This window comes from Aphelocoma coerulescens, chromosome 1A (genome assembly GCF_041296385.1).
Source record: "Aphelocoma coerulescens isolate FSJ_1873_10779 chromosome 1A, UR_Acoe_1.0, whole genome shotgun sequence".
Lineage (NCBI taxonomy): Eukaryota > Metazoa > Chordata > Aves > Passeriformes > Corvidae > Aphelocoma > Aphelocoma coerulescens.
In genome coordinates, this window is record NC_091014.1 from 60,705,084 (window position 1) to 60,719,048 (window position 13,965).

The 13,965-nt window shown below is 41.8% G+C and overlaps 1 protein-coding gene across 2 annotated transcripts in view; it reads right to left on the minus strand.

The window, feature by feature from the left end:
• Positions 1-13,965, minus strand: part of TMTC1 (transmembrane O-mannosyltransferase targeting cadherins 1) — a 138,645-nt gene that overhangs the window by 54,985 nt on the left and 69,695 nt on the right. For both annotated transcript variants that reach the window (XM_069003062.1, XM_069003061.1), the window contains exon 9: positions 6,533-6,654. In XM_069003062.1, coding sequence (XP_068859163.1) covers positions 6,533-6,654 — 122 coding nt within the window. The remainder of the gene's footprint in view (positions 1-6,532; positions 6,655-13,965) is intronic.

Genomic DNA, 13,965 nt, shown 5'->3' on the forward strand with positions numbered 1-13,965 from the left:
ATTTTAAAAGACTTCAGGAAGACCATCAAGATACAATATTTAACATACAAAAGAAATCCCACTGGAAAAGAACAATCCTGACAGCTCAGAAGTATCAGTGTGACAACCAAGAACTGGCACCATACTTAACCTGCTACTGAGTCTGCTGCAAAAAATGTCAAATTTGCACTGGAATTAAGTAGGCTTTTCCTAGGATAAAGTCTGCAGGTCATAACACAAAGACATAGCAAACTATAAACACTGGAAGAATATATCTAACTTGGAAAGGTACCTTCTGAGTTAGTGCTAAGACTTTGTCACTGGCTCTAAATTAAAAGCTATGTAGGCCTGTATTAAAGATACTTAGACGTGATAATCAAAATGATTTACCTGCACTAGCAATGTGATCCTCTAGGCAGAACGTGATGTAATTAGAGAAAATGCAGGAACTTTTCCTTATTAGAGAGAAAATACGGACTAGAAATGAATGATTTCACTAACCCTTGAATGGCTGTTCAACATGTGGACACATTTCCCCCTCCTTCCAAAAAGCCACGTGATAAACAAACCCCCTTCATTAGAGTTTTTGAGTCCAAGATTTCACATCCAACAGATTTCTATCTGAAATATTTACTGGTAACACGGAAACCTTTCAGGTTTTTGATTACTGTACAAATTATGGAAAGAAAACATTTTATAAATGAAAAATCCAATATAATTCCATTGGGATTCCAGAGAAATTTCCCTAGATCTTATATACTTTGGTGGGGATGGGTCTGTATGCTACAGTTTCAATTTAAATACTGTCATAACATCTGGAATTCTATAGTATGAAATAATTTCCCATTCAGTTCCATCACAAGTCTCCCAAAAACTCCACATAAGAATATTATCTATTAAATTTCACAAGGCATCTTCTTAAGGCCAATGTATTACCTTGTAAATAAGAGTTCTGCTTTTAATCAACATGACCAAGTAGATTACTTCCACGAGATGACATTAACTTATTATTTTTAAAACCAATATCTTTACCTATCTCTCATTTTCAAGAGCAGAATAAATGCATTTGAAGGTTTTCCCTTAGGTTAATCTATCACAACAAAACCAGAAATCTTTCCAGTATAGACATTAATGCCCATAACTCCACAAAATTTTAGCTTTTTCCTGTACATGCCCAAAACACAACACATTTCTCAAAAGCATGTTTTTAATTTAGTTAAAATAACACAATACTGCAGTCTAGACCAAACACGCCATGAGCTCATCTTCTTCAGCTTTGCAGAATCATTTCAGTTTTTATTCCTACGTCTTTACTGCCTTCTATCAAAATATATGGCACTGGCATCTCAGCATTTTTTGCCTGCATTAATAGAACATGGCTGCTTCGATTTCTCCTTGAAGTGTTTAATAGGACAGGGCAAGCCTCCAAAGGTAGGAGCTTAAGTTTGGATATGCATCTAAAAGGTAGCTGTTCACGGCATTTAGCCTTCCTACAAGGAGTTATTCCTCATTCATTAATGAGAACTCTCTCTGCCCCCTTCTGAAGGGCAGAGGGGAGTTATTATCCCTGTTTTGCAGGTGGGGAAGCAGAACTGGGGTCACTTGCCTCAGCTGAAGTCCCAACCACCTCGCCTCCAGCCACGAGCCATTTTTGCAGACTGCTGCTCAAACTGACACCCTGCAGCAGGGACAGGCATCCCTCACAGAAAAGAGGGACTCAGCTGGGGCTGGGGTCTGGCCTATTGCCATCACATAATGCTCTCCCATTTCTCTCTCAGTGCCCTCAGGTCTGCACCTGAATTACAGGGAATATAATCCAGTTCAGTTCATTTGAACTTTGGCAGCCCCATGGCCCCCGTGAGAACGGCAGCAACAGAATACGCAATGAAATCACGTCTGTTTCAAGTAAATGGAACAGGTGTAATTTGGATTCCATATACAAAGCCCAAATGACTTGTGGACTCAACTTGAAAACTGGCAAAATGCTTAATTGTGTTGTTGAATTGAGATCGGGGAGAAGATAAACCGGCTCCACGGAGCCAAGGGGACTTTCACTGCTGACTTCGCTGGGTCAGTGTTTGACTCCACATGAAAAGAGAAGCTTCTTCTGTAAATCAGACGATCCTTTACAGGATCTGATCTCATACTGAAAGAATTCTGAAAGGCAAACAGAAATTCAGCTCCCGGTGAACTTGTAGCTTCAAATAACGATGAAGAAAGGAGTGGCATAGGAAACTGAAACCCCATTGCACAGCTGCTCTTTAAGAAAATGAAGGTAACATGGAGTACATAACACGCTCCCAGAAAAGAGAAGCACCCAGTAAGTCCCATCCTCAAGTGCTGCCTTCTAAGCAATGGGCACTTCTGTTCAGAAATTATCAGGTTCACAAAAGCTACAGATGATTCCACCACCTACCAGGTTCTTTTCTTCCCCCTCCAATTACAAAAGTTAATAATGTTTGGGATTACACTAGTTGGAACAAATGCATTAGCACAAAGAATTAAAAACATGCTCTATGCAAAGGCAAAAATTCATATGATCCCTGCTTCGCATGAGGAAAACTTTACCATGATGTGCTAATTTCTTGAAAAATACAAGTGTGCTTTTTTCTGGATGCTGGCTTTCTTGCAGATTTTAAGATAGATGGTGAAGCAAATGCCATCCTGTATATAGCAGTGATCTTCTCTCCTAGTATTGTCAATTAGGGTTGCAACATCAACTCTTGATATAGTGAGGAGCTGGCAAAAAAATCCCAACAGCAACCTGTAATTGCCTCTGCTGGGAAAGAGTAAGTGTGCACCCTGCAACCCACTCACTGCAATCTCCACCACGAATGAGTTGCCATAAAAATGGGGCAGGTACCACAGGATTGCCTATTGCTCTCAGTAAATTGGAAAGAACCCACGGAGGGATGTTTTGGTTGATTTGTAGGTTCATATGAGGCTGTGAAAACAGCTTAAATTGTCCAGCTACGACACGGCAGCTCAGCCGGGAGCCAGGGCTACCAAGGTAGCAGTGAAAGATGAGGAAAACACTGAAATTGCTCTGGTAGGAAAGGTCTGGTCCAATGAGGTGAGGGCAACCCCAGCTCTGCTGCAATGTCAGTAGGGCAGGCAGCTCCTGGACAGCCCAAGAGTTGGCACTGCTGCTCCTGTTTCTGCACGGTGAAGGGCTACACAGAGGAAGAGCTGCTGGTCCTGTGTAAGCACAGACAAATCGCTCACAACTCAGATCAACTGCCTGCACTCAGCCGTTCTGCATTTTCAAACAATTACACTGTCTGTGGGGTTCTGAGCAGTGTAAGCATCAACACTTTGAAGAGGGGAAAAAACTGTAATTTAAGCCTTCCAGTGATTCAGCTATTTAAGTGATGCCACTTTGAAAAACTGGCCTAGAGAGTTGTATCCTATCCAGCACTCCCTAGGTAAGTATTTCACACCCTTTGACCTCCTGAAAACAAGTTTTCCCCTCTTATGGAAGGAAAAAAAGGGAAAAAAACCCAAAAAAAACCCAAACTAACACAAAAATTACAAGTTAAAAGACAATTGTTTTCCAATGAAATTTTTCAAGCTGAAGTAATACATTATTAAAAATTCCTAATTTAAACAAGTAAGTTCTTGTAACCTTCAAATGAAAAATAAATACAAGAAATATTTTCTCCAAATATTTCTGTTTAGCTGAACACAATTAAAGAAAATATTCCACCATTTTGACATAGTTTGTATGCTTCTCCCCCGAGGCAGGGCTGCAGACAGAAGAGAAATTGTTCCAAATACCCATCAATCCCCAGAAGGCAAGGCCCAGCCATATAATTAGACATTGAGCAAAAGGCTTATTTCTTTCTTCTTTCTATTTTTAATATCTTTTACATAAATCCTTGGGTCCTTACTTAACTTCTATTGAAAAGAAAATGCTTGACATTTTCCCCAGGTACCTACTGAGCAACGCTGAATTAGGACTTCAGGCTGTGACACACACACACCACTGTCCCATCCATAAATATGCACGTGTCACATGCATAAATACCAATAAAAGGCTATTGCTTGAAACAGAGATAGAAAAGTGCCTTCCAGCATAAGCCCAAAAACATAGATCACTGAATCCTCTCCACCTCTTTGAGGACTTTTGTCTAAATAACACTGCATGGCAACCTCTGACTTGCTAACTGAGTTTTAGAGCTGGAACAGCGAAGGATAGGAAAGCCCCTTTTCAAGATGTAACATGAGAAAACTGCTAAAGGTTGTTCTAAATGAAGAACACGAGTGCTTCCTAAAGCCATCGTTACTAAACTGCCTGTTCCCTCCCAAGGGAAAGAACAAAACAAAACAAAATCACATTATTTCTGGGCTGCCATCATCATGAATGTTTGCCAAAGTCCCCCTCACCACCCCTGCAATTTTGGACCTAGAGGATGCAAGAGATGCTCAGCTCTCTCCAGATGATTCAGCATGGAAGTGCTCACCTTTCCCATGCACTGCCAGGGCTTGCTTTCCCTTTTCATGCCAGCTACCTGCCAGCCTGGGCTAAGAGCAAAAACCAAATGTCACAAAGCAGGACAGAAGTGATTGAGCAAAGTATCAGATCCAGGGACTCTGACACAGACTTACTCCAGAGTAATCATTTAATCCTTCTGCCTCAGTCTTTCTAACTGAAAGAAAAAAAAAAAGTAGCAACTATCAATTACCTACTTTGTAGGTCATATATTTGCAAAGCCCTCAGGGAGATGAAAAGCATTATACAAACTATATGCACACATGTTAACGCTGATTAATTTTCTCTGTGCAAACATACCCTTTTTTCTTCTTCATTGCCCCTCCTCTCATTATATCAGCAGTTTCATCTGGAGGAGAACGAGGAACTGCTGACAGCTGAAGTATTTTCCGCAGTTGTTCTTTTGAGATTCAGAAATGCAACCACCCAACACAGCCCTGCGTTCAGCTGACTGTTTCCTTAATAGTTTTGCTCTTTCATGTGTTTCCTCATTTTCTGTTACATGAATTTAAAGCAATCTGATTTCCAAGTTAATTTGAAATGATGCAGGATCCATTAGTTGAGGGTATCATTTGCAAAATAACTCTGAGAGACAACTTCCACTTGCTATACTTTCAGGTACACCCTCATCAAACAAAGGTAGGGCTAGTGATGTGAATAAAGTCAGCAGAATTTGACCTAAAAAGCCTGTTGGTATACAGAGGCACAGGGATACAGCCTAACTGCATAAGACCCTTGTGACACATGCAATAGCTCCTCCACAGCCTGAGGTTTACACCAATGAGCAGCCTTTTTGTGACAGTGCTTACACCCATGCCAATCAGAATATGTACAGCTTTTCAAAATACTATCTGTAAGCACTTTTCTTAGGATGTTTGGATGCACAGTTTCTGAAGAACACAGTCTAAAATGTTTTGTGGAATAAAACTTCTGTTGCAGTTGTCACAAACTAACCCAGGGTGAAACTGAGGACTTCTGCTTTGTCAGCAGCTCAGCAGTTCCTATTAGATATAACTGAGGCTGGCCCTCTGCACCCAAGGGTAGAATTGGGATTTCTGACTTGCAGCATCCAAGATGCAGCATCCACTTATGCTCATGCATGGAACAAACTGCACTGGCATAAGTTTCCCAGAGATGCTGTGGAATCTCCCTCTTTGGACATATTCAAAAGCTGTTTGTACCTAGCCCCAGGCAACTGGCTCTGCTTGCGCAGGGAATTTGGACCAGATCACCTCCCAAGGTCCTTTCCAGCCTCAAGCAGCCTGTGTTTCCCTGAAATGGGCAATGCTCTGGTGCATCTTGGATGAATGGCCTCTGACTGCCACTGCAGCCTCTGCTCTGGACACTGTGGAGATGTCACAAGTAACGCCTCAAAGTTGTCCGTGCGTAAATGCAATCGGAAGCACCCAGACTGCTGAAGTGACAATCATTAGAGGCTGGAAGCTGAGGGGAATTTCAGGGCATTGGCTGAGGGATGGAGAAGTGACTGGATTTTCCTCCTCCTGTTCAACAGCTGCAAATCTCCACTCTTAGATGTGTATGCAATCAGTAGGTCACAGGCAGGAGCCCATGCACATATTCCACAACTGAATCAAGGAGCCTTTCGAGACAGCAAAAGTCTCTTTTGTATTCACTGACCACCTAATGGAGTGGGAAAGCTGAACAAGAACCCAATAAAAACATGACGGGCTAACTTCCTAGCTGCTATCCTTAAGATAAAATCATTGAGGAATTGAATTTGGTACTGCTACCAAGAAAGAGTCTTGGAGGACAATTCTCAGGAAACAACACCTCACCTCTGTATTGAGCTGTGTCAAGCACACCAAAAAATCTGTGTTTAAAAAAAAAGCAAGGATTTTGAGTAGCTTTGCTCCTGCCAAGCAATCTGCTCTCAGCTGACTATAAAATCTCTCATGCTATAACACCAAAGCTCCCAGGCAGAGAACACACTGACTAGCAATATAATGTTTAAAGTACTTAAAAGGGAAGAAGCAATCATGCCTGCTTTCAGAAAAGGAGATGGTGGTCTCATTAGCAAAAAAATTCAATTGCAATAGTTACCTCGGCATGTAAAGGACTCGCTCTGCCACCACAAATCCCACCCTGAAGAAGAGGTTGCTGGCTGGGATGAATGGGAAAACCAGGAACAACAAGCCAACCAAAACTTCTTTGTGTTCCAGTTTCTGTAATAATACAAAATTAAACAAGTATCAACTAAAAAAATCCAACTTAATTCACCTCTAACTTTCCCCTTTCCTTTGAGGGTCTTAAAAAAAGCAACTCAGATCAACATTTGGTATGTTTTTGCATTTAAAAGAAATTTTTGCAAGACACCAATCTTTGATATTTATGCTGGTGCAATTAATATACCCAGAAAGTGCACAAACACTACCCACTGTGTCTATTATTACCCTTGGAATCTTTTCCAAGGTCATCTGTACCATATGCATGGCACAGCTATCACCTAAGATATAACTCATGTTGGTAATGTAAGTATAGAGTAGTGTGAATGTATACATTAGCATGTCTATGACTGTGTGACTGTATGTAAATACACAAATGCATATCACATACACACAGACTGCTGTGTTCAGCCCTAAATGTTTGTAACAGAGAAAAAGCTGTTCAATCAGTCATATTTTGTGTAAAGAAAACTAGCCCCAAGTGACACATTAATGCAGTCATTTTATCCCTTTCAGGGAAAATATCTACACTTGAAATGATACTTTTGCACACAAGGTCGCCATACTCACAAAGCCAGAAATTTGAGACATGCTGTATGCTAAAATTAATGATTTTCACTTGAGCTCAGTTAATGTCCTTCACTTGCACTCACTTTAATGTCAGCTCGCTCTTTGAGGAGAAATGGAATTACCACATGCAATTCAAACCAACTGTGATCCGTGGAGCCAACACAGGCATCTGGGGATGCTGTGACCAGCAGTGGCCACTCATCCTGCCGTGGACAGACCCAAGTGGCCTGAGCAAGCTGAGTTTCAGGTTTCGCTCCACCCCAAGAGGGTAAATCAGCTCTTGCTTCTCAAAGAATGACACCAGGACAGAAATGTAGCTTTAGGTGTGTTCAATCACCCAGACAGACAGCTGTGCTTTCCTGCCCCGGATACTGCTCCTCACTGGCTGCAGACATCGCGAGAAGCTTTGTCATGCCTAGAAACAGATGTAACCAGAATCACTTAATGGCTAAAGCACTTTCTAATTGTTGTGGGCAATTTCTCAGTTTTGGAGAGCAAATTGAATTCTCTTTGCCAGAGGGAGCTGCATTTAGAAACGTTGAACAAGATTTTTGAGTAGAGAAATGGAGCCCAATCAATGACACAGGGCCAAACTGTCTTGCTTTTGCACAGCTGCAGACTGCAACAGCAGTCACCCCTGGTCTAGACAGTGGCTGAAATTCAGAAGTCTTCCTACTAAAATATATTTATCCTATTCTATGGGAAAGACAACAAGCATTTTCTATGGGTACCAAAAGCAAGGGTACAAGTCAGGAGGCTCTGATGTTGCCTTAGAGGAGCTGAACCACAGGATGACAAAAAAGTGCACTGATTTCTCCCGGCTCAAAGAGGAATCATGAGGCAGAGAGAGGAGTAGAATTCATGTCTCCAGATTTCTTTATTAATATGTGTTTTAAATAGCACCACAGTTATCTATGGTGCTTCTATCATCCACTTTCTCAGTATCCTGGATTCACAGTTACTAGTGCCTACATATAGTCACAACAGCATCTAAAGTACATTATTCTCAGAGCTGAAGGAGACATCAGTCCATAGAGATGATGAGCAGAGGTGCCTGGTAATTACAACAGAAAATTGAATAGGGAAAAAAAAGGATTAAAAATTTCTTCCCAACTCTGAATTAAAATTACCAGTTCTAGCTCAACTTCAACTTCCCTCCCCACCCAGAGCTGGAAATATACTCCATTTTTCTCCTGCCATTGGACTCTCCCACCTTGTCTGACCTAATTTTGGTGCCCATCTTCTGCCACCACTCTACCCCAGGGCTTTGACACTAAAGACCTGGAGGCACAAGAAGGTATGTTGGCCCAAAGGGAGTGCACTGCTGGCGCATAAAATGTTCTCTGTCCCCAAGATACGCACTTGCTCTCAAACAAACCAGCTATCAAATATTTCTCCAGTTGTCGATCATTAAATCAATAATTGGGAAAACAACCTCTAGTTAAACATCTCCAGGAAGGGCACGGTGTTATTCAAGGCTGCAGCACTGCAGATAAGCAAAGGAAACTGAATGCTAGAGAAAGACAAATAAAACTTGTACATCAAATGGGAAAGAGGAAAATGTGGGAATTAGCTCAGCTGAAGGATCAAATGATTCTGCATGCCCTTTTTCTCCCCAGAACAAGTCACAACTCCATGCTAATGCCATTGAGGGCTGCCAGCTCAGTCCCTTGGGCAGGGCTCAGAGACAGGAGTCCAGCAGGAACAAACCAGCCTCACGGAGCAGCCGAACCCTCCACGGTGCTCCTTACATCTGAAAAAAAAGTACCTGGCAGTGCCCTTTTTAAAGCATTCCATGAAGGCAGAGGCTTTTGGGGAGAGCTGGCCTCTGAAGGCCAGGCTTCAGCTGGTTTTGTACTACGCACAGTCGTGCCTGTGAGCCAGGCGTAGGGCTGCAGGAACAGTGGGCAGCTGGCTCTCCCCTTCAACACAAGCCATAGGAAATTCCCTCCACGTGTTTTTCTAAATAAAACAAACCCAACCTATACGTAGCCTGTTACATTTTCCAGGCAAAGAAATAAAAGAAATATTAGGGCCATTTATTTGGTTTAGCCACTTCGGTCATACGATCCCACTTCAGATAGCTGAGCTAAGGGTGTCAGAATCAGCATCTTCCAGGTGCCCAGAGCAGTAGTAAAAGCTTTTAGAGAGTAATAGGCAATTTTGTTTGTCTTCCTTTCTCCTTAAAATAAAATAGCTAGGACTAGAAATTATAGATCACTGCATTCTTTTTCCAGAGAGACAATTCATTTCCTCTTAAAGACAGTGCTTTCTTTTGGAAATACAAAGCTTGTCTTTCTGTCACAGAAGTCTCTGCTGGGGGAGAAACAACAAACATGTTTGAATTAACCTTAGAATGATTTCTCTTGTCAAAGACAAGCTGATTTCAAATCAAAATAGCATTTATTATAGTAAATAGCTTGGTGGGAGGGAGTTTGCAAATTCACAGGAGGCCTTCGTTATGTTGTAACAAAAAAACCCCACCAATAAAACAACAAACCAAACCAAAAACCAATTAAAAGAAAAAACTTTTTAACTTACTTTTCATAGACTTATCAAAGAACCTAAGAAAACTATTTCTCCCAGGGGCAATGCAAAAAAAGTGTCCCACTGTCTCAAACAAAATATCAAAGAATCACTCCAAGGTCAAACATGGTCAATACAGCAATAAATCTCAAAAATTGCTTCCTTGGCACTTTGGGGGAAAAGGAAGAAACTCTAGAACTTCCAACTGAAAGAGGTCTTTCTATGTTACATATAAGCCGTATTCCTGAGCCATAAATAAGTATTTGCTGACTACCACTAAAGCATAAGTCTTCTACAAGGCAGAGCCCTCACAGTGTGAGTGGAGGAGGTGCACAGATTACTTCAGCATATCAGTCATAACTATGGACTTGCACAAACCCAGCACAAATTCCTTATTTTTCCCCTTGAGAAAGCATGGTCTGAGGTGCCAGTTCCATGAAGCCCACACTCTGCTGACAGGACTGATGCTCACATTGCCTGGCACCTCCAAGGGCCGAGTAGCTGGCAAGCAGAGCTGTGAGGACAGCACTCCTCCTGGCTGGACTAAGCTGCACCTCAGGGAAGACAGCAGCTGGGCAAACAAATCCAAGCTGATTCCATTCTGTTCTACCTCTGGATGTTTCCAAAGGTGTCTATACGTGCTTGTCTGTTTGATGGGAAGGTGGCAATCAAATGGGTTTAATTCCCTCCTCTAACAATTTATTTTGAGAATGAGGGAAGTGTCACCTCTCCACCATTTACATCCAACAGCTCCATGGAGGAAAGACCTCCTTCCTACCAAAGGCATCAAACCCTCTGACAGTGAGCTCTGGATGACCCATTGCAGCCAGTGAGATGCTATGCTTGGAACACCTGACCGCATGTGCAGAAAAGCCACATCCAGGAAAGTTGGTAGTGCATGGCTGTATAAAAGCAATGATTGCTATTACACATTTTCAAACACTTGCAGGCCTAGGATTTAAGTGCATTATCCACCAAAAGAGACAAACAGACTCAGAGAAGCTGCATGACTCTCTGCAGACCACACACAGAGGATGACACTTCTTCAGTATATTCATAACATCCATTTGTACAAACCCTTAGTGAAGACTGCACACAACCCTACTCCATCTATTCCTGCTGTACCACTCTCTCATGAAGCCACAAGTAGGCTCAGCAATGTGACTCCTCACCAGCCTGCATCAAAGCACTGGCAGCATCTCACCTGGCAAGAGGTCAGCCTCTGCAAACATCCACTCTTGCACTTTCCACATATACAGCAATCAAGATAAAAGGGATGGTGTAGAAGCATGTCAAATTCACTCTCCATTCATGCATAAGGTGATAAAAAGAAAGCATTAAGCTAATCAGGAATTAACCCTAGGGAGTGATTCCTTCAAAGAAAAAAAAATCTCTGTGGTTGTAAAGCTCACGGAAGCACTGGGTGCTCCCAAGTCCCACCTCACTGGTGCATGCACAGATGGGCCGTGGGTATCGTGCTCCATGTACCATCAGCATGGTCACCTTTAGGTCACCACAGAAATCTGGATGGGACACACACATCTTTATCTACTGTCACCAAACAGGAGGGCACTGCGGAGCTGTGGTTATTTCACTCTGCTGCCTGTGCAACTGCTTCAAGAAAATGATGCCAAAAGTCGGGTGCTAACAGATGGTCCAAAAAACTCAAGCATTTGGTAAGCAAAAGGTAACTTCCCAACTTCAAAACTGGCTCAGACACCTGTCTTAATCAGCCTGCTCCTAGAAAAAGAGCCACAAATTCTGTAATCACCATACTTCATTAGGAGTTTTATTTTTTCATCTCATTAAAAAAAAAAAAAATTAAAAATCAGCATCTTCAGTAGCACCAGCTACTTGAATGCCAGGCTTAGTAACTCACTCATTTCCTAAAATAACTAAATTTTTCTTTGTGATCATCTAGTTTTGATAGAAATAGTCATGGATTTCTAATGCTATTTTGATAATCACTGCTGACTGCTTATTTACTACCCGACACACTGATACTATTCCAAGTATTTGGCAACAACAGAAATTACTTTCCAGTTCACCAGCAGCAGCACCTGTTCAGGAACTGGTGCACAGGCAAACATACACCAGTCAGAATGTGAAATCAAAACCCCTGAAAGGAGCACTGGCTTCCTAACCCAGGGTTATCTGAAGAGAAATCCTTGGCACACATCTCAGACCACCCTAATAAGATAATTCCCTCTCTGTTTCCAGAGGGAATAAAGTCTTGGTCTGTGCCATCAGGTGAAACAGCACATTTTTCAGAAATGCTGAAAATGCCTAAAAGCTTTACGTGCATGAGAACTGTGGATGCTCAACAGCTCTGGAAATCAGGCTTTTAATTATGGAATAAAAGCAGAAAGTAGTCCTTTTCCATTCCCATAACAGGGCACAGAAATATATCCTATAATAGTTCACTTTTTATATTAGTATCCTAAAGTAAAATTTTGATATCTACTATTTTCTTTTTCCCTGCAGAAGTCAGCTACCCATCCATTCAGCTGTGTGTTTATGGTCTTTCTCACCCAGCTTTCTAAAATTCCCTTAAGATGTAAGCTCATTTTCCCAATCCTTAATCTCTGCAACCTCTAATTCCACTTGACAAGCCAATGTGAGCAGGAGCACACAAATCTTTTGAAAGAGAAGTGGAACATTCCAAAAGGAAATAGGAAAATCAACAAATTGCTCCAGGAATTAGAACAATCCTTTTGACCTTGTGGCTGCTTTTCCCTCTTCCCTTTCATTCTGCGACTGCAGGCTGCTTGACTAGGTGGGGAAAACAAAACAAAACAGGTAAAACTCAGTGCATACATTTCAGTACATGAAAGCATGATCTTTGGAAAAGCAACTCGGTTCATGGTGAGTTTGCTCTTGAGAAGGTAACACGGAACAAGAGGAGCCTAACAAAAAACAAAACCCCCACAATAGCTTGGCATCGCAATGTTTAACTAAGGCCAGGAAGCCATGATGAACAATTATTACCTCCCCCAGCTGTAAATTTCTTGCTCCTCATTTCACCTACACGCTCCTGCTCACCCCTACAACTGTGCCATTTCAAAACCTTTCAGCTCTGAGTAAGCTTTGAAATACTAACTCAAATCAGAAGAAGAAAATTGCAGAATAAAAAGAGTAATTCAGTGTTAATATGCTGAAAATGGCAGAACTACCTACCCCCACGATAATTACCTACACCACGCTGCAGTCAGTAAGAGCCCATTTGGTGAGATGCTGAATATATTCATGGTGAGCCAAATCAGAACTACTTCAGCTCTGGTTATATTTACTCAGAGTACCACGCTCCAAACCTGTTATTTTAAACCAAGCAAAAGAAAATCTGATGCAAAAGGTACTTTGACAGTTCTTGTGTTTGCTTTTTAAATCCAGAACAGCAGTCACATACAGACTAAGGCAGCTTTTCCCTTAGCTTGAGTCTGTCAGCTGGCACAGCGAGCTCCCTGGGAAGGCTTCCCTGTTCCTTCCAGCCCCACCAGGGACCCGCACTCAGCTGATCCGGTTGCAGCACTTGACAGATCAGAAACGTGGCCAGTGAGCTCGGGATGCCTGCAAGGGGCTCCCCCCATTCCTCCAGATTTCACTAAACAGAGTCTTTCTGGCTTATTACTCTCTCCCTGCAGCAAATATTAACAACAGAAGCAGCATAGAAAAAACTCACTGCTAAGGATTAAGAACAACAGTCCTGACCTTCTCTCTATGTGGAAGGAATTCAAGTGGCCCTCAGGAAAATGAAAGCAGGATTTATTTTAAATGGACCTTTTATGGAAATGACTGTGGTTTCCAGCTTGTCAGATAGACTCCATCAATAAATAGCCTTATTCACCTTGCTGTGCCTTTGAAGCAGGCATTGTTCTGGAAGTGTTGTGGCATATAAATTTTGCTAGGCATACTTTCTAACTATGCTGGTACTACTGTAGAATATTATAAAAGGCAATTGTTCCCCAGAAAGGTCCATAAGCTGTGATTTATTAATGAAATGCCAAACCTGGGAAATGAGGCAAAGGTCTCAGGAGTGCAGGGTAAAGTAAATAGCATGACAGAATACACATAGTGAGTGCTAGCAAAAACAACAGAAACATGCACACAAAGAGAAGATGCAAATGCATTCCTCTCCTGGATGGTATTGAACGTTGTCAGCTAAGAAATTTAGTCTGAAAGTTGCTGAAGAATATGCTCAGATGATATCCATACATA